Raw genomic sequence first — 18,383 nt, 5'->3', positions numbered from 1 at the left:
TTGTTATTTGGGACGTTGTGTAACAATGCATGGTCGCAAGTCCCATACAACTCCACAGAGCGCAGAACACTGCGATTCTAGACGTACTGTGCCCACCGCGGAAGATTAGAAAAACACCCACTTAGCACAGCAGAGAAGTGGCTGCATCAGGCAGCTTGACTGATAACTGTAGAAGTGTTGTTCAAAACACACGGAATCATTCTCCACTTCCGGCCGCGATTTCTCTACTTCTTTCTTTTAAAAAAAGATGTTGATCTATAAATATTTTCACAAACAACTGTTAAATTTGTTAATTTTCGCTTTTGCTTCCTGTTTGGCTGTTGGCTTGGCTCTGTCCCTTAGTAGATTGCTTAATTTCTCAACCCCTTGCGACTCTTGTTTCCAGTTGCCAATTTTTCTCGAAAAGTGCTGTAACAATTAGGGAAAAACCAGAGACGAGGTAACAGGTGACAGTCATATTGCTTATGGGTTTAGCGGTTATTGCAGGGTCTGATGATGGACGCTCTTTCACATTGTTTTATTTCCCACCTTACCTAACCCATCTAAAAAAAAAATCTAATCAGCTTATTATTATTACATCGTACGTTAATTACAGTATATATAAGTATACAGGTGAGAGTGTATGATTTTGAGGATCGGCCAGCGTCGTGGCGAGCCGTCACTCGAGGAAATAATGAAGCAGAAGGAAAAGTTCAATGCAACTGGCGTTTTCTCCGGCCGCAACTTGTTCCACGAGTACACAGACCAGCTGACTATGAACCGCATACCGTTCCTGGTCCCTGGATCAGCTTAAACAAAGAAGGTTGAACTAACGAAACAGCAGTGATGCGCGTGATTGTTGAATAGATGGTGACAGCTGAACTCATCCTGAATTAATTGCATCGAAAGCAAATCGATGAGAAAACTGGCCTTCACACACCAGGAGATGCCAATAACTACTGCCAGCCGAAAAGAGTGAAAAAATTGACAGCCATTCCACTCCATGAAGATGGAATGACACCGAGAGCTGACGACAGTGAAAGCTCTCAAACGAAAAGCAAATTGCTTCACCTCCGCTGCGGGTTGGCCCAAAGGTAGTGCAGTGCCGGGCCGACCTGCGGCGGAGGTGAAGCAGGCATTAAGCACTCCCCATATGTGGGCCGATCCCGAAGATAGTGCAATACCGGGCTCACCCACAGCGGTAGGGAAGCAGGCATTGACCGCTCCGCATACGTGGGTTTATCCCGAAGGTGGTGCAATGCCGGGCTGAGCTGCGGCGAAGGTGAAGCAGGCGTTAAGCACTCACCACACGTGGGCCCATCCCGAGTATTTCGAAGGGCACATTATTGGTTACCAAGCCAACAGGGGTATCTGCCATCGAGCTTGGATGCTTTGTGCACTATCACAAGGATCAGCCCAGGCGATGATTTTTTCTGTTGATAGACGCCAGAAAAACTACGGAAGGTTAGTCATATACAACTTTCGCTGTAAGAGGCAGCAAAATGTTGACCACTGAATAGATTGATTTGTCGGCGCTTTAGGAATGTGTGTGAGGAGTGGTGGCGTGGGGCGGGGAGGGGGAGGGTATTCTGCTTAATTTCACCTCCTGCTGGACGTGCCTGGCTGGGCTGTGGCTATAGTTGGACTAGCTTGCACATATGAAAACAAGGGCTGTGTTGTGATCTGGATTACAAGCAGAGACCCCATATGCTTGAACATGGCACACTTCTCCTGTATCTGCTGATTTCTCTCTCCAGAATCATACCTGACTCAGCTAATTGGCATAGTTACTATAATGGGAAATAAACAGCACAGAAGGGGCCCTCGGGGATGGGCCCCGAGGGCCCCTTCTCCGGATCCACCAGTGGATCTTTGAATGCAGCTAGGACAGGAAAGTGAGAAAATGGGCTGGCGCTTCACTTTTTTATTGCCGCTATTTGCTGATGTGAACGTTTAATGGTTGATTTAACCCGGAAGCATTCATCTTGGGATTCAACCGAACTTAGGGTAACTAGGGGAGTAGGCCCTCATACAGCTATTATGCCGACAAGCTCAAGGTGCCTGCCGTGGAGACGGCCATTTCTTTTCCTTATTTTGCAGCTGATGACGGTGCCATCACATTTTTATGACCTGATTTTTCATACCTTGCCCTAATAAATCACCAATGTGTGGCACTAGGACAGAAAGGCTACCTGGACCCCTTTGATTCAGTGATTTATACTATAACAGTGCAGCTTCATAAGAACAAAAAAATTGAAAGTCAGATGGAGCATGCTCTCTACTGTTGGCTAGATTTTTCATTTTAAGAAATTGTTATTTCTATTATACAAGGCAGAAGAAAACCGAAATCTTAACAAAGAAATGATAATGAAGCCTGGCACACCATAGAAAAATCGGGGGCTTTAAATTGGTGGATTTTAAAGAAGCTGTCGCACACGATGGTGGTGCAGATTCTTTGCTTTTACTGTAGTAATAGTCAACACTTTTGCCACTGTAATAAATTAATTTGATCTTTGTAAGGCAATAAATGTTGTACTGACATCCTTTTGTTGGACAGTTTGTTGGTAAATCAGACTAAGTGCTCCCAGCAGAGAAAATTTATATGAAGGATTAATTCTCTTTGGATCAGGAGTGCTTGTTATGACAGTGCATTTTATTTCTGCACATTATATTTTTGTCTCTCACTCAAGGCTTCCGTTCTCTGATCTTATGCATATGTCTCATAGAAATCCGAAAACAATATGTGAGCATTGTGTGGTGCAGGCTCTTTAACTGCTTTCGCTTGTCATCCAACCAGCAAGGCAGAGTCATTGGCCAGTATTTCAAAGTAATATCTGCTTGTGCACTTTCGCCTCCATTTATGTACTCTGTGACATGTTCTTATACTTGAAAGTGCATTTGTCTTTGTACTTAAAGGAACGCTAAAGAGAAACACACCATCAGGTTAGACTTGCCAGTTATTCTTTCAAAGGTCCCGTTTGCTTTTATTTAACAAGAAATGAGTTTGGGCTGTAGTGCAGAACACACAAAGGCACGACAGTGCCGTTTTGCAGCTCAAACCAACTAGCCCACCAGCACATGCTAATCAGAAAAAGGCTTATATTAGTAGAAAAGGGGGGGGCCAAATTTTCCTGCTTGAGTTTCTCTCCCTCTCTCTTTGGGCTGTAAAGATCTTAAAGAACTGCCAGGGTGAGTCGTATGTTCCCATTTGTGTGGAGTTATTCAACAACAGTGACAATAATGGTTAGTCATAGCTTAGTTTAGACTGCAATGAAGCAATTGCAAAATTCATAGTGGCTTCTAGTGCCAGAATCGGGAACCTCGCCGTTTTGTTGGAAAACAAGGTTTTCCTGGTAGTGTGTGTGCAAAGCGACACTGAGGAGGAGGAGGAGGAAGAGAAGGAAGGAAAGGCAGGGAGGTCAACCAGGCATGCATCCAGTTCGCTACCTTATGCAGAGGGAAGGGGGTTAAGGAACAAAAAAGAAAGGAGAGAGAGGGAGGAAGGCACTAGCAATGCGAACACGTGCACCTGTCCATCACGCCCGCAATCAGTCACCGAGGCCAGTTGATTTCGTAAACTCTAGTAATGACTGCATTACTTTACAAGCCTGCGACACGTGGGATTGTGGCACGAGGATATTTGTCTCTGAATATGGCTTGTGATCTAGTCTAACGCACTCCGAAGGATGTTACATTGGACGTCATGACAGTCACAAAAACTATCATCTTGTGTAGCTATGAAGTAATACCGAGACAGCTGGTGTGCTTATAGTCGCTTGCTGCAGTTACATGACGTCTGTCATTAAAGATTGGGGAAGACTATCCCCATTCCATTTTTACAAATGGGATGGACAACAGACTTTTTCGCAGTGCCGCATATTCAGCAAAAAGCCACTTCTGAAATTGGTTAGTCATCTACTTTCAAAGGCTGTTTCTCAACTGAGAACTCTCGTTCACAGACTACATTTCTCCTTCTAAACACGATCCCCCTCTAGCGAGGAAGTGCAAGCACAGAGGCTTCCCGAGAATTACTCAGAAAATTTAGGGTCGTCATAGTTCTTCCACACCTGGCCACCGAGAATGAATGTGCTGTTGCCATTCAATAGTACTTACTACCGCTGAATTATTGCAGAGAAGGGGGGCGTTCAGGGTTTGTACATGGTAAAGGCAAAAGTGTTGAATGGGAGCTATACTTTATTCCACTAGTTTGTGGTCTAGAGCATTTTGGTTGGAAAATACCTTTCTAGCATGCGAACATGCAGCGTCATTTTTTGCAAATTATCAATTGATGAGCAGTTATCCCCTGAGCACACAGTCATAAACTATGGTGTCATGGCGAGCCAGTATGTTGGTAGCCATACTGCCGGTCTCTCATTCTGCACAATTTCTAGCTGCCAAATCCTCCACTTTTGTTAAGGCTGACTGATTTGCAGATTTTGAGAATGTAACCTACAAGTACAGTTGAATGCAAGGTTTCTATTTAGTGTCTATTTAAATGCACATTTGCAAATGTTTCAACATTGCTTGATTTTAATAAAAACACCTTTGTCTGCAGCGTACATACTGACTACTGTTCTTTTCTAGGTTGGCGCTATGGCACATGTGAGTTTTCCTATGCGTGTTTTTTTACTCGCTTGCTGGTCTGCACTTTGAAAACCTACCATGTGTGTGTGTGTGTTTTTTTTTTTACTTACTTCAAGTGCGGATAAGTATCCAACTCAAACCACATACATATTTGCATGCAGTTTGTTCACATCTGTAATGTGTGTATGCTTTTCTTTTAACCTAACTGACGCAGTCTGTTCTTTGCCACGCATCGTTAATAGAGAAGGCTTGTGTTTGCAGTGTGAGCAACTACATCGGATCTTTAACAATTCAGATGACTTATTCTTTTTTTTTTGTCTAACATTGAAAGCCTGCAGTTTGTCCAAACATTGTTTTCACTTAATTTGCTCCAAATATTTGAGCGGTTTTATTTGTTTTTTCCTGAAATAATGTTCGAAGGGTGTTCTTCCACTGCCTTCATTTCTCAATACAGTGACATGGCACTAAACAGTTAAGTTTGAGTCATACAGTGAGTATGCTTACAGTGCAAAGGGCAACATTGACCAAGATAAAAAACAACACGGACAGCGGTGACTTATACTGAATTTATTTGCAGAAAGAACACTTGAAATTGAAATCGATTTATTATATAAATTATGGGGTTTTACGTGCCAAAACCAATTTATGATTATGAGGCACGTCGTAGTGGGGGACTCCGGAAATTTCAACCACCTGGGGTTCTTTAACATGCACCTAAATCTAAGTACACGGGTGTTTTCGCATTTTGCCCCCATCGAAATGTGGCTGCCGTGGCTGGGATTCGATCCCGAATTGATTTATTCATAATAGATTATAGGTTATAATGAGCAATAATATACAGAAGGAGGTCCCATAGTTGATGACTGTATCCGGACCTCCTGTTATTTATAGATGTGCTTTTTCTAAAGCAACGAGGAGCGCCACATTTTATTTATTTATTTATTTCATGATACCCCTAAAGGCCCCCGAAGGGGTATTACGTAGGGGGAACCGATACATTAAAAAATGCGAGCTTTGCGTGTTACGCAAAAAAACAACTAAAGTACACAAAAGGTATACAAAATTTTTACAAAGAAACACAAAAGTTATACAAAAGTACGATGTCTAGCAAAATACACAAGTAAAACAATATACGAAATACATTAGTATTTCAGGATTAAAAATATGTAAGGAAACATGGAAGAAAATAAGTAATGGAGCATACAAAACAAGATATACTTGTGCATTTAGGAGTTACAATAAATACAAATAAATACAATAAATACAATCAAATACGAATAAATACCATAAATACGATACAATAGCAAGGAGTAAATGCAGTAAAACTAAATGAACTAAACAAAATTAACAGTAACAAACAAAAAATAAAAAAATTTCACCCATACGTGCAACAATACAAACAAAAAAACTACTTATAGGGTACTGTGCAATTAAAATACTAAAAGTAAAAGTGCAGAATCACTGTTGTCACGTTGTCACAGAACATGGAACTACTAACTGTCACCTCTACATCACTTCAAAGGCATGTGTGATGTTCAAATCTTCTGACTCTTTACCTGTGAGGGCAACCAGTGGCACATTTACACTCATGCTTCATCTTTATTAGTGAGGGCCAATTTCAGGTTCAAAACAACACAAGTTTTGGTCCATAGTGAAGCCTGGGCACTGACAGGGACCTTAGGTCGGGAACAAATTAACCGAAAAAATTAACTGACTGTGATCAGATTAACGAAACCTTACGATGCCAGCTGCTCAGCACAGTGGAGGAAAAAACAAAAAAACAAATGAAATGAATAAACAAAAAAAAAAAACATTACGGAACTTTTATATGGCTCCTAGAAAAGTTTGAGGAAGGTGACTGTCACAGCCTTTCAGAATAGTCTCTCACTAGTTCTGCTTGGATTGCAGGGGACGAGTTTGGAGTCATCCAGCAGGAAATCCTGATGATGAAGGACTGCCGGCACCCGAACATCGTGGCTTACTTTGGCTCCTACTTGCGGCGGGACAAGCTCTGGATTTGCATGGAGTATTGTGGAGGGGGATCACTGCAGGACATCTACCACAGTGAGGCCACTTCCCTTCTCTCGGTCATCCTTCCTTTCCTGACTAAATTGCACAGTTGTACTGCAGGTTACACTGCACTCATACCTTGCTAATTCAGGCTCTGGTAATTAAAAACTTGATTTTACTCAGACAAATTTTAATGGATTTACTATGTTCTCGGTGCACTTTGAAGCTGTTTCAGTCAAACAAGGTTTCCATTCATCGAAGCTTGTTGGCTACACGTGGCAAAGTAGCATGACCTTAATTGTCTCAGGAGAGCACCTTTGTGAGGCTTGCATTGTGGGATGGTCCCTTTGTTGGGTGACCAGGCTGGTACTTATGCGGGTGGGTGGCACTCCAACATGGCTCTCCCAACAAGGCCACCCATTGTGATCTGAGATCCTTTTGGATGTGGCTGAGCATGTGTACCTTTTTTGTAGACAGCCCATATTTATTTCTTTGTGCCACATCATCTAGCTATAGATCATTCAAATTTCTGATAATTGAAATGAAAACTTGTACTTTGGACTAACGTGAATCAACTGTATTTATCGAAGTATTTACTTTTAAAGGCAAAAATGATAACTATGCATGGTATGCAGTTTTTTGTTTTGAGGTGGTTTCCATGTTTCTGCATTGGATTCATACACTGTGCTTGCTGTGTAGTGACGATTTTATGCAAGGGACCCCATCTGTGATTAAAAGATCGATTCTGTTTCAAATATTGTTTATTCATCATTACAAGCATCAAACATTTCATTAGGATGGTTAAATTGGAGAGCATTATTTGTTCAGGTTATGGAGTACCAGCAGTAACAAACTACAATTACGCTGCTGCACGCAACCTGTCACTTAAATTGTATTGCTCACAAAGAGGTAGAGGTTGTCATTGGGGGTAAATTCAGCCTTTGTGCATTTGTAGGTGAGAGCTCTCAAAACTGTGTGTGTGCTTACTTGTTGCGGTACTGTTGATGTTGCATTCTTGTTGGCTCGGTTACTCAAGTTGCAGGTATACAGGCTGTGTAGAAAGTGCATACTTGTTATTTGCGCTATTCTTGAGCATTGCAACCATTCAGTATGCGCCGAGTCTGCCACATGGACTGACTTAGTGTGAGGTAATGTCAGCGAGCCCTGTTACTCATGGCTTCATCATATCTTGGTGCAGTGTACAGCACACTCCAGCGCAAATCTTTGGATTTATTTAAAAAAGAACTTGGATAGTTGATAAGTCCGTGTATCCTGAAGCTCCTGTCCTTCAATGCATTGTTGTTGTGTCTAGAAGCCAGTGCCACGCTGACCCCTCACTCCTGTCGTTCGGTGCTGTCTTGCAGTCACGGGTCCCCTGAGTGAGCAGCAGATAGCGTACATGTGCCGGGAGACGCTCAAAGGGATTGCCTACCTGCACTATGTGGGCAAGATGCACCGAGACGTCAAGGGCGCCAACATCCTCTTGACCGACGACGGTGACGTCAAGCTCGGTGAGTGCGCCCCCTTCTCTCTGATTTGCCTTCTTGACTCCCTTCTGGAGGGCGGCAGTGCTGCTGAACAGAGTGTCAAGTAATTTCAGACATTCTCTGCATTGCTCTAGTTTGCGCCTTCATAGGCCACACCTGCGACCACGCTCGACACTGATAATGCGGAGAATACCTGCAGCCGCTTGTGTAGAAAGTAAGGATTATTGTCTGATAACCAAGGGCATCATATTATGACCCTTTGCAACAATGTTTGCACCTCCTCTTATGAATGTAGTTGCAGGAAATCAAGTATTCCTCCTGTCGTGATGTCGTGGCCTTCTGTAGCATTTTGTAGAGTGCAGCAAGATTGTAAAGCTATTTTCATTGGGGCGATCACAGAAAACCAGGAGGAGGGGTATTGGTTGGCCCCTGAGTACTTATATGGCTTAAGTTCAACCACGAAGAAAATCATTTTGTGTTTTCATATGCTATCTTTAATGTGCCCCTTTAAAACCAAAAACAAATCTAAAAGTGTGAAATGTTGGTGTCATTGTAATAATTTTCATTAAGATGTAAAAGTCTAGGCGTTTCACAGTAAAATCATAGTAGTGGGCAGGTAGGCACTGGAATGCATGAATAATACTGATGTGATATTTGCTCACTTTTAACACTCTGGTTATCCATATTTTTCTGGAGCACTATTCTTCAACATCCGCTATGGCTTAGATGTAAATCTGAGATATGATAAACAGTCAGCCGATTCAAGAAGTATGAGCTGTTTGGGATATAAGTTATTCATCTGAGAACTCTGTTGAAATGGGAATTGGAAGATTGCAGGTAATGTCATCACAATAATTCTTAAATGTTCCGTTAACGCAGGTGCACACTGTAAATTTCTCGCTACTTGCCCTTGTCTTCATCGCAACATTATTCTTCATCATATTTGATTCACCTACCTACTTTAAATATTAATCTTGACAGGTTGAATAAACTTTTTCAGTTTGCCAAGACATTACAAAGCACAAACTTGTTTAAAAACTGAGACGTGGCCTTTAGGTGTGTGTGGTTTTCAGTAGAGATTTTAATGTACATTTGTACAGTAAGGAGTGGCATAGCAGTTATAATAGTACTAATAAAAAAGCAAAAAAAGCAACAATTATCAAAGGCCTTTGATCTTCCAAACCCTTTGCTCTGCCGTTCTAATTATTTTGATGCGATCTATGTTTTGTTTTGTTCTCGTTTGCAGCCGATTTTGGCGTGTCTGCCCAGATCACTGCCACCATCAGCAAGCGGAAGTCGTTCATTGGAACACCTTATTGGTGAGTTTACATGAATTGATGTTTGCTTGCATATAGTGAACTGTGAGCGAGATATGGAAGCACAGCTTAAACACAATATAAACAAAAAGGACTTAAAGAATTATTGGATATAATAATGTAGTTAAAGAATTTTTTGGCGATGCTTTTCTTCAGTTGGTATTCTGGCGCTGTAATGAAACCTTAAATGCAAGAGCCTAGGCAATGCAGGTTGCTTGCACCTCAAGGTTTGTATTCCCGCAGCAAAAATGTGAGTCCCGCGGCCAGCAAGTCAACGTGCTTATCCTGCATGGTCACACGGTTGCATATTTAAAACAGTGCAGAGTGTGTTTGTAATTTAGTGTCGCTCATGTGCCATGCATTGGCATGGCAAACAACCGATGGGCCGTCAAAGTTGACAGAAGGCCCTTTGCTGGCCTGTCAGAAACTTGCGTTTATTTTGCGTGGTCTGATAAAGAAATCTTTATTTGACGGTATCGGCGCATGTGCTTGCAATTAATGTAGGATATAACAAAAGTGTTTTTGAGCCAGATGTGAGCTTGTTTAACCAGGTTTGACTGCCCGGCTAGATGACTCAATGGTTATGTCATTTTGCAGTGGATTACGAGGTTACAGGTATGAGTGCTGGCTGCGTTGTTGTTTCCCCAGACCAGAGGATGAAACAAAAATGTGGCAGAAACCATCTAGGATGACTGTCTAAGTTATGCAACAGAATTCACACAACGCACTTATATGCACACTTTATTCAATTCTCTATTACATCATTGTTTTCTTCATCTGTTGAGCCCAAGACAGCTACCATGGGATTGTGCATGTTGACGTGTAATGTGTACAATTCCATGCCCCTTGTCGACTGCTAGCGTGGTGCTGAGGATAGTTACTCGCTTACTAGGCCTGTGCTTGGTTTCCTGCAGAACGTTTCTAACTTCTTTTTATGTGGTCATCGTTTTGAGGCCAGAGAGATAGTCATCTGGGCCAAAGTGGATGGGTTTAGCAAGGAGTGCCCTCGCATTAATACGCACAGCTGCTAATACAACTTGGGGATACGACCGGTGACCTGGTAGTGAATGACGATGCACAGGAATTTAATGTTCTAAAAGTGCTGCCCCGGTAAATGTGTTGATCCAACGCCATGCTCGGCACCCGGCAGAAAAGACGGGGGAATACGTTGGCTGAACGACTTGGTGCATGCAGGATGGCGCCCGAGGTAGCAGCCGTGGAGCGCAAGGGTGGCTACAACCAGCAGTGCGACATCTGGGCAGTGGGCATCACAGCCATCGAGCTAGCGGAGCTTCAGCCGCCAATGTTTGACCTGCACCCCATGCGGGCCCTCTTCCTCATGTCCAAGTCGGGCTTCAAGCCACCCCAGCTCAAGGACAAGGTCAAATGGTGTGTGCTTTCTTTTATTGCATGTCCCTTTTACCAAGTAGGCAAATGCCAATTGCATTGACGCTAGTGCGACAGTTGCAAATCACATTTCTTAGTGTATCATGGTGGTGCAGTAGAACCTCGTCTATGTGATCCCGTTACGTACGATTTCCCAATGCCGACGTTCATCATCGAGAACACAAAAAATTACCCAATTGGATTAAGCTTATATTTTGGCGGTTCATACGTTCCCGGAAAACACAATCTTTTGGCACAAACACTCAGTACATCGCCAAACTACAATGGTAAAATACATTTTCTGTCAGCTAGATCGCATGTAAACAAGACAATACGTGAGGCACGTGCGATTGAGAGCAGTAGCCACCCACCGTGGCAGCTTCCCCTCAATACTCGCCCGCCTGTCCCTCGTGAAAACGCTGGTGAGCGCTCGTTTTCTTATTCAGGCACCAGCAGATCTCTTCCAGGGTTGTCGCACGCCACATTCACAGATATCGCCGGCAACCCTATTGGGATAAGCATCTTCATCTGTTTCACAGCATGTGGTGCCATTGGAGGCATACTGCACTCATTTAATGCGCAGTAGCCCAAGCATGCCACCATTTCCTGCTGTAGACTGCGATCGTATGGTGCATTTTCCGGCTGCCAAATCCCGCGTGAACAAGAAAAGTCACAAGTAAATACGGAATCATACAAACTTGTGCAATAAGCTAGTGCTTTTTTTGGGGGGGGGGGGGGGGTGGTCAAGATTCCTAAAGTGCAGCTTTAACAAGGACATGAATGCAAAGATTATTACTGTAGAATCTTGGTGATACGATCATGCCTAATATGAATTTCGGGGTGATGCAAATTTTTTAAAAGTCCTCGCTAGAGTTCATTAGCTTGCATTGTGCTAGAGTTCGAATGTTGCGAACCTCTTTTTGAGGCTGCGGCAGATGAAATAAACAACTGATACACATCATAATGCCTGGAGGAGCCGGTGAGGAGGTGTTGGCCTGGTACCTCCTTGTCTCTCTCCGGTCGTATTCCGTGACTGTGACGGGAAAGGGGTCTGTGTATGTGCCCTAGTTATCGGACGCACTAGAAATAGCCTAGTGAACGCGGAGAAACACTTTTATACATGAGTTCTGTATTAGACATGCATAAAGAAGGACGGCGATAACAGGTGCATGGGGACTGTCAATACAATATAGGCTTGTTGCGGAGTTAAGCTATGTTCACGTAAAGTCTTAGCAAAGGCATTCAACTGCAATTCTTCAATAACCGTTGCCCATCCGTGTCCAACATCTTTTCCTTGTGTGTGCGTCCTTTGTGCTTCGCTGGTACCCCTTTTTCAGTACAAGAATGTCTACTTCTGGTACTGTAGGTTAACACTCACGTGTAACTTCGTTGAAATGATCGTAGCGTCATGCAACGAGGTGTTGAACTAGTCATCGACGCATTAACGGGGTGGGCATTCCCGTTCGAGTCACAGGCCAGAGCTTGAAGATCCTCTGCTTCACCGCGACGTCTATCTGGCAGCACAGGGTTCAAAGTCCAGATGCCAATGGAAGCCAGCAACGCACCGCTTCATGAATTGGTCTCCATCTTCCTTTCACGTTGGCACACGCTCAAATTTGTTTGTGTGGCGCTTTTATTGCAGTGACATAGCATTCACAGCATTGTGCTTGTGATTTCGAGGTCCATAGTTCGAATTGCAGGTTCAACATTCTTTAAAATTTTCGCTATTACGTCGTTTTCTCCTTTGACTTCTGCAGTAGTTGTTCTTTACCTATGCCCTATGCTTCACCACCAGACTTGATACGGAGGGATCCTGCCCAGGGGTGCGAAGTGACCCAACGTGATAGGGGGAAGGGGGGAGGCTTGGATAGATGCGGCTTGTTACTGTTGTTATGTTGTTACTTTGCATTCCCTTTATTGTAACATATTCATTTGCTGGTCAAATGTCTCTCTCGTAGCTCACGAAAGCACACGACAATTAGAAAAATACGAAAAATAAGCTCTCGTCCAGTATTCTTGCATTGGCAAGATTGGTGGCGTTCGTTTCCATAGGTAGCCTTATCTCTCTATTCTATGCCTTCCGTCCTCTTCAGCACCCAATGACAAGTTGTAACTTTTCTACCTCTGCACCCATCAGACAGCACAATACGAAACAGCTTCGCTGCAACAAAGGAAAGTGAGCAGATTCCCTTATCTCACACAAATCGTGTCCTTATCACAGTCAGGAAACAGTTTGGACCCAGCAACAAAGGAAGCTCGAGATAACCAGCAAGATTGGAAATGTCAGCCTCATAACACGCACGCAGTGCGCAGCTTGCAGCTGCCAAAGTGTTTGCGAAGCAAACGTGCCAGTTATTAAAATCCACAGAAGCCAATAAGAGTGCTCCCTGAAGGCTGCATGACTGCGACAATTAATCACGATGCTAGTTTTCCCTTACTGCGCTCGTTCTTTCTTTCTTGTTCTCTTTCTTTTGTTTGAAGAAATAAGATGTGGTGGCTATCCTAAGCTCCAATCTTTCGTGTTTACAAGATACCAAGATGCCGGCATTGCATCAACTGAAAGCCATGCAATCAGTAATGCTATAACACTTCCCAAAGTCTGATTTTCTTCCTGATTTCAAAGACACCAGTGCTGCGTATTTCTTTGTAATCTTTTGCCATGAGGTTAATGAGGGTTCTAGGATTGCGGGAAAAAAAATTAAAAGTTTGAAAATTTGGACCAGGTCAGCAGTTTGCTTATTTTTAAAAATTTTATTGGGTAATACAAAGTTCAGGTGAAGTGCCAGAAAGATTCGCATTATCAAAATTCTACTGTAGCTTGTGGTGTGGCCATTCGTGTGGGGGCGAAAAGGACAAAATGGGACATTGTGGGCTCTAAAACCTTTGATGCACATGGATGGTGTGGTCACCTACTTGGCCATTTCTCAGCCATCGCTGTCACTCCCATGTGCATGGCTGGCTACGGCTCATTGTTAATCAATCACCACATAATTGGGGGGGGGGGGGGCGTCTTTATTGTTGTAAAGCTAACTTTTCTGCGAGGCTGTTTGCTAAGCTAATGGCCCGGTAGTGATTATTACAGTCAGAACATAGAATCTCTTATGACATGAAAAATGTATATGTGGTTCTCGTGATGAAGTCATGCACAAGAGACGTAGCCCCCATCATGTGCAACGAGCACTTTGTCTTCATGTGAAACATGACCAGTGCTGCCATTAGTTGGGCAAATGTGTAATGCAGAGAAGCACGCCTGTGAATTGGGAAAAATTGTTGACTACAGTCGTACAAACCAGTGCACCGACAACAAACATCTTGGCACAGCCGACTGCCAAACCGCCTCCATTGCCACGGGCCAGACAGAAGAATAATGGCACCATACAATGCTCGAGAACCCATAGCACCTGCAAATCTGGCTCTGCCATCCACACAGTTGTCCACACAGTCCTGACATCTGGTTTTTGTAATTGTAGGCACAGCCATACATCAGCGACATGTCATCTCAGATCTGGCAGTACCTGCTCTTTAAAAGAGAGATTCATGAAGTCTTTTTCTCAAGGACAAGAACTTATGTGACAGCCTGAAGAACACATTTTTCAGCTTCTGGGATAGAACATGATGTTCCCCTTCAGCTGCTCAGCGTTCTCAAGGAGCCATGATGTGGTGAGAACACCATCGCTGCAGGTTCCTTGTTTCCTTTGTTCTTTGACAACGAACAGCCCAACCACCTCGCTGCTAGACTCGTTAAGTTCATTGTCTGGAAGCCCATCACTTCTCGGCGATCACCAGCATATCTTTGTGCCCATGCTTAGCTCTGTCGTGGCATAAACTTATATGAAATTGGACGATAAGCCACAGCTACTAGTGGCTCTTGTGCTGTCTACAACATACATGCTAGCACCCATGTTCTGACTGCATCATAAGACACCATGACTGGGAAACATGTCTGCCAGCAACGACTTCTGCACCTTAATGCCTGAAACTTTTCGCCCACTATTTCCAGTCGACTTGTGGCTCCACGTCCACCACAACTTTTGCAGGCATCAGCACTACTTTAGCAAGCCTAGAGTGAGCCACTTTTTTCATCGTCTGACCGGCTCATATACAAATGGCTTGATGATTTCTGCTTCCATTGCATCACTCTGGTTCCTCTATCACGAGTCCATAACCGACTACAACATTCGACCACAGAGTAACCTCTGGATCTCACTACAAGATCTGCCCCGAGTGTCCACACATGCCGAGCATGCAGCAGTTGCAGCCCACAATGTGACCGCCATCGTTGTTGCATCTTCCACAGTGCAGGGACAAACCACCGGGACTGCATTCACTTAACCTCCACCACCGTGCCTCGTCCATTACCCTACTCCTAAGCTCATCCATGGGAGACGATTGCCTGCACCTCTGCGCTCCTTGCCAGCTGATCACCTAGACTGCATCCAAGCAAACCTGCATCGCCACTTAGCTGCTGTCCACATGTCTACATACTACTGCTCTCTTTTAGGCTCCTTGATCACGTGCACAAGCTCTTGCCCATATTTTCATTTTTTTTTTGTACAAAGTTCTAACTCATGTTAGGCACACGCCCCTATAGCACAACTGTCAGTGTGGATATGACAAGAACGATGTGGGCATTGCGTGCAGCTCTTAGAAAGGACATGGGTCCCAACTGGAGTGGCCACCACCTGAGGTGTTCCTCGGCCTTCACAATCACACCCGTGACTGCGGCTGGGCCAGCCCACACAGTAAACGGGCTGGCTCATGGTTACTCACCTGCCACAAGCTAAACTTTCCTCCATGAAAAATGTGCTTTCAGAGGAACCCGTTCGGACAATTTTGTCGCAAGTTGTATAATTGAGTTGGTCAGGTTTGGTGACATTCTCAGCAACTTTCCCTGGACTTGCAAGGACAAAAACTTAAATGTCTGCGTGGCCTTGGTCACACCCATACATGCATGCATGCATACACCTAGGATAAGCATGGAAGTGCGACTGCTGCAGTAGGGAATTGAACCTGCAACCTCCTACTGCTGAGCACAGTGTTGTCGGTTCAACTGCCTGCTGCATTTCTAGAGGGACGGGAGTGCAAAAATGCTTGTGGGCTACAAGATTCAGGTGCTTAAGAACGCCAGGTGGTCAAAATTCAATTGGAGCACAGACTGTCCCCCTTCTCCACTACAGCATGTCTGATAGCATGGACGACCGCACGCCAAGTTTCATCCTAGACGCCAGCGCTCGTTTCTCCCCTGGCGGAACGATTTCATCTCCAACGGGTGTAGGTTTCCGCCGCCGCTTCCCTTGGTGGGAGCTCCCGCGTTCAGTTCGCGCTGCGCGCGCAACGTCTCTTCTTTGCGACGGCGCCTCTTCGGATGACCGGAAATTATTGTGTTGTTAGCTGTCACGACCGCAATGTAAACACGAAAGGGTTGATGCCACCAGTGATATATTCTGCCAATTCACAAGAAAATGGCACGAAAAAAAGCAGACGACAGACATGGATAACTGCGGTGCGCCGAGCGAAGTAAGCAACTGGCAAACGAAGCGTTCGACGAGCGCTTGTCCTGTCTTGTTTCTCGTGCTTCGTTTGTGTGTGCGCTGCCCAAGAATGGAAACCACTTCTGTTGTATGCGCTAGCAGTGGCTGAAGTTCACGCGTGCCGAGAAATTGAATATGTGCACGATGCATTGGACATGACCGGAGTTCATTCCCGCTTCACCACTGCACCGATCGATTGAGTTATTGGACGATAGACGCCCGTGTCTTGGTCGCGCCGGCATTGCAGAAGCAGGAATGATTACTAATACTTTCAACTTCCATCTCTTGAGCACTGTTAAAAAATGGCCAAGCTGTCTACATTGCTGCCTCTATTCCATATTGTAGGGGACGTACTAGGTAAAGTTGTGTGCGCATATCGTACATGTGCTATGCAGCGATATATTTTGTTTATTTCCGCACAGTGTCGATGGAAGTCCGTTGTCTCCATCAGTGACAGCACGGATTTGTAGCAAACATATTGTGAGAATCTGCAAAAATGACTTTAGCTCGTATGTGCCGTATGTATGTGCCGCATCGTATGTGCTGACGATTTTTCCGGCGGTACATACGATGTCGTTTACAATTACCTGCTCAGCGTCACTTACATGGTTAAGCAGACGCAGCCCTTTCGCCGCATTGCAGCCATAAAAATAATCGTCAAGTGTACCGATCTTCTTAAAGGCAAATAGAAGCGTATACAGTCTGTTTCACACTTAGGGGAAAACTCGGAACGTATTGCATCGCGATGCGGCAAGCAATGGAGTCGTGCGGCGGCAGCAGGTCAAGCAGGCGCCGACGCTCGAGGGGCGGTGTCGTGATCTGCGTCGTCTGCTGCGGCGGCGCGCGCTGTCCGCATTGTCGGGAAGCGTGCTACTGTCAGGGGCAGTGCACCGATTTCATCGGTACTGCGGGAACTCAGCTGATATTCTTTACTAAACATTGTGCGTCGCCAAACTCTGAGCCTTCGTTGGCGATAATGGAGTTCCACAAACTTCTTTTGACACCATGCTTCGTTTGTTCTTCCGAAAGGCCGGGGTACTGAGTGCGTGCACGTATATTTCTTCACTGTGTGTGCTACCGTAATAAACAGCGACAAGATGCACCAAGATGTGCGCGCAACGTGCTCAGCCTTTGTTTGACACGAAAAGAAAACAAATCACTCAACAATGATAACTATGGGGGTCGAACACGATGAAACAAACGGATACGATTAAAGGAATGTTTTAGGTTAAAACAATGAGCTGGAAGTGATTTTTCTCGACAATCATTCACTACACCAGACAGACCCTGCCCACCGGCGGGGAATTGGACACGTCACGCTCGGGACTTCAGTTAGTATCTCTCCATGTCCCCAGCGGCAGCGATGACAGCGCTCATCCTGGAAGGCAGAGAAGTGTAGAATGACTTGATCAGGGATGTGTTCATTCGCAGCACGTCTCAGTCGCTGACGATGGTGGATCGAAGCCTATCCTCGGGCGACTGATAGAGGGGATGGTGCGGCAGCGATACTTTCAACGAGCCCCAGGCATTTTATATGATATTGGCGCCCAGAGATTGAGGCGGCCACTCTAAGAGAGTGACTGCGCGCTCTTCCAGCAGATCTTGCACAACACGAGGAGTGCGGATCGGTGACCTATCGCGTTAGAATATATGGTCGCCTTCCAGAAACTGTCCGTCAAGAATGTATGGAATCAGTATGTCGTCTATGACTGCCCTGCAGCGATGAACTTACCTTCGAGGCGTATCAGTGGGCGTTGCACAACGCTTAGTAAAGAATACCGGCTCATTTCACGCAGTAACGATGAGATCGGCGCTCTGTAACTGACACTAGAACGTTTCCCGACAATGCGACCAGTGCGCGTCGCCGTAGCAGACGACGCCGTTCAAGATCCCTCCCCTCGAGCACCTGCGCGAGCTGCTGCAGCTGGTGCCGCCGCCTGACTCAAGCTCTCGCCGCATCGCGATGCAATGCGCTCTGAGTTTCCCCCTAAATGTGAAACAGATTGTACATCGCCCTTCGAATGAAATATCCACGCACACACACGTAGGCACACACCGCGCGCGGCACGAAACGTGCCCAAACACGCGCA

At 44.9% G+C, this 18,383-nt stretch overlaps 1 protein-coding gene across 10 annotated transcripts in view; it reads left to right on the top strand.

The window, feature by feature from the left end:
• Positions 1–18,383, top strand: part of hppy (MAP4K3-like protein hppy) — a 242,874-nt gene that overhangs the window by 114,902 nt on the left and 109,589 nt on the right. For 7 of the 10 annotated variants that reach the window (XM_075698486.1, XM_075698484.1, XM_075698483.1 and 4 more), the window contains exons 3-7: positions 4,564–4,581; positions 6,472–6,627; positions 7,938–8,084; positions 9,307–9,379; positions 10,571–10,765. In XM_075698486.1, coding sequence (XP_075554601.1) covers positions 4,564–4,581; positions 6,472–6,627; positions 7,938–8,084; positions 9,307–9,379; positions 10,571–10,765 — 589 coding nt within the window. The remainder of the gene's footprint in view (positions 1–4,563; positions 4,582–6,471; positions 6,628–7,937; positions 8,085–9,306; positions 9,380–10,570; positions 10,766–18,383) is intronic. The other 3 variants (XM_075698488.1, XM_075698480.1, XM_075698482.1) reach the window with 1 other exon arrangement.

This window comes from Dermacentor variabilis, chromosome 7 (assembly GCF_050947875.1).
Source record: "Dermacentor variabilis isolate Ectoservices chromosome 7, ASM5094787v1, whole genome shotgun sequence".
In the NCBI taxonomy this organism is placed as follows: domain Eukaryota; kingdom Metazoa; phylum Arthropoda; class Arachnida; order Ixodida; family Ixodidae; genus Dermacentor; species Dermacentor variabilis.
This window is presented reverse-complemented; position numbering and strand designations above follow the sequence as displayed.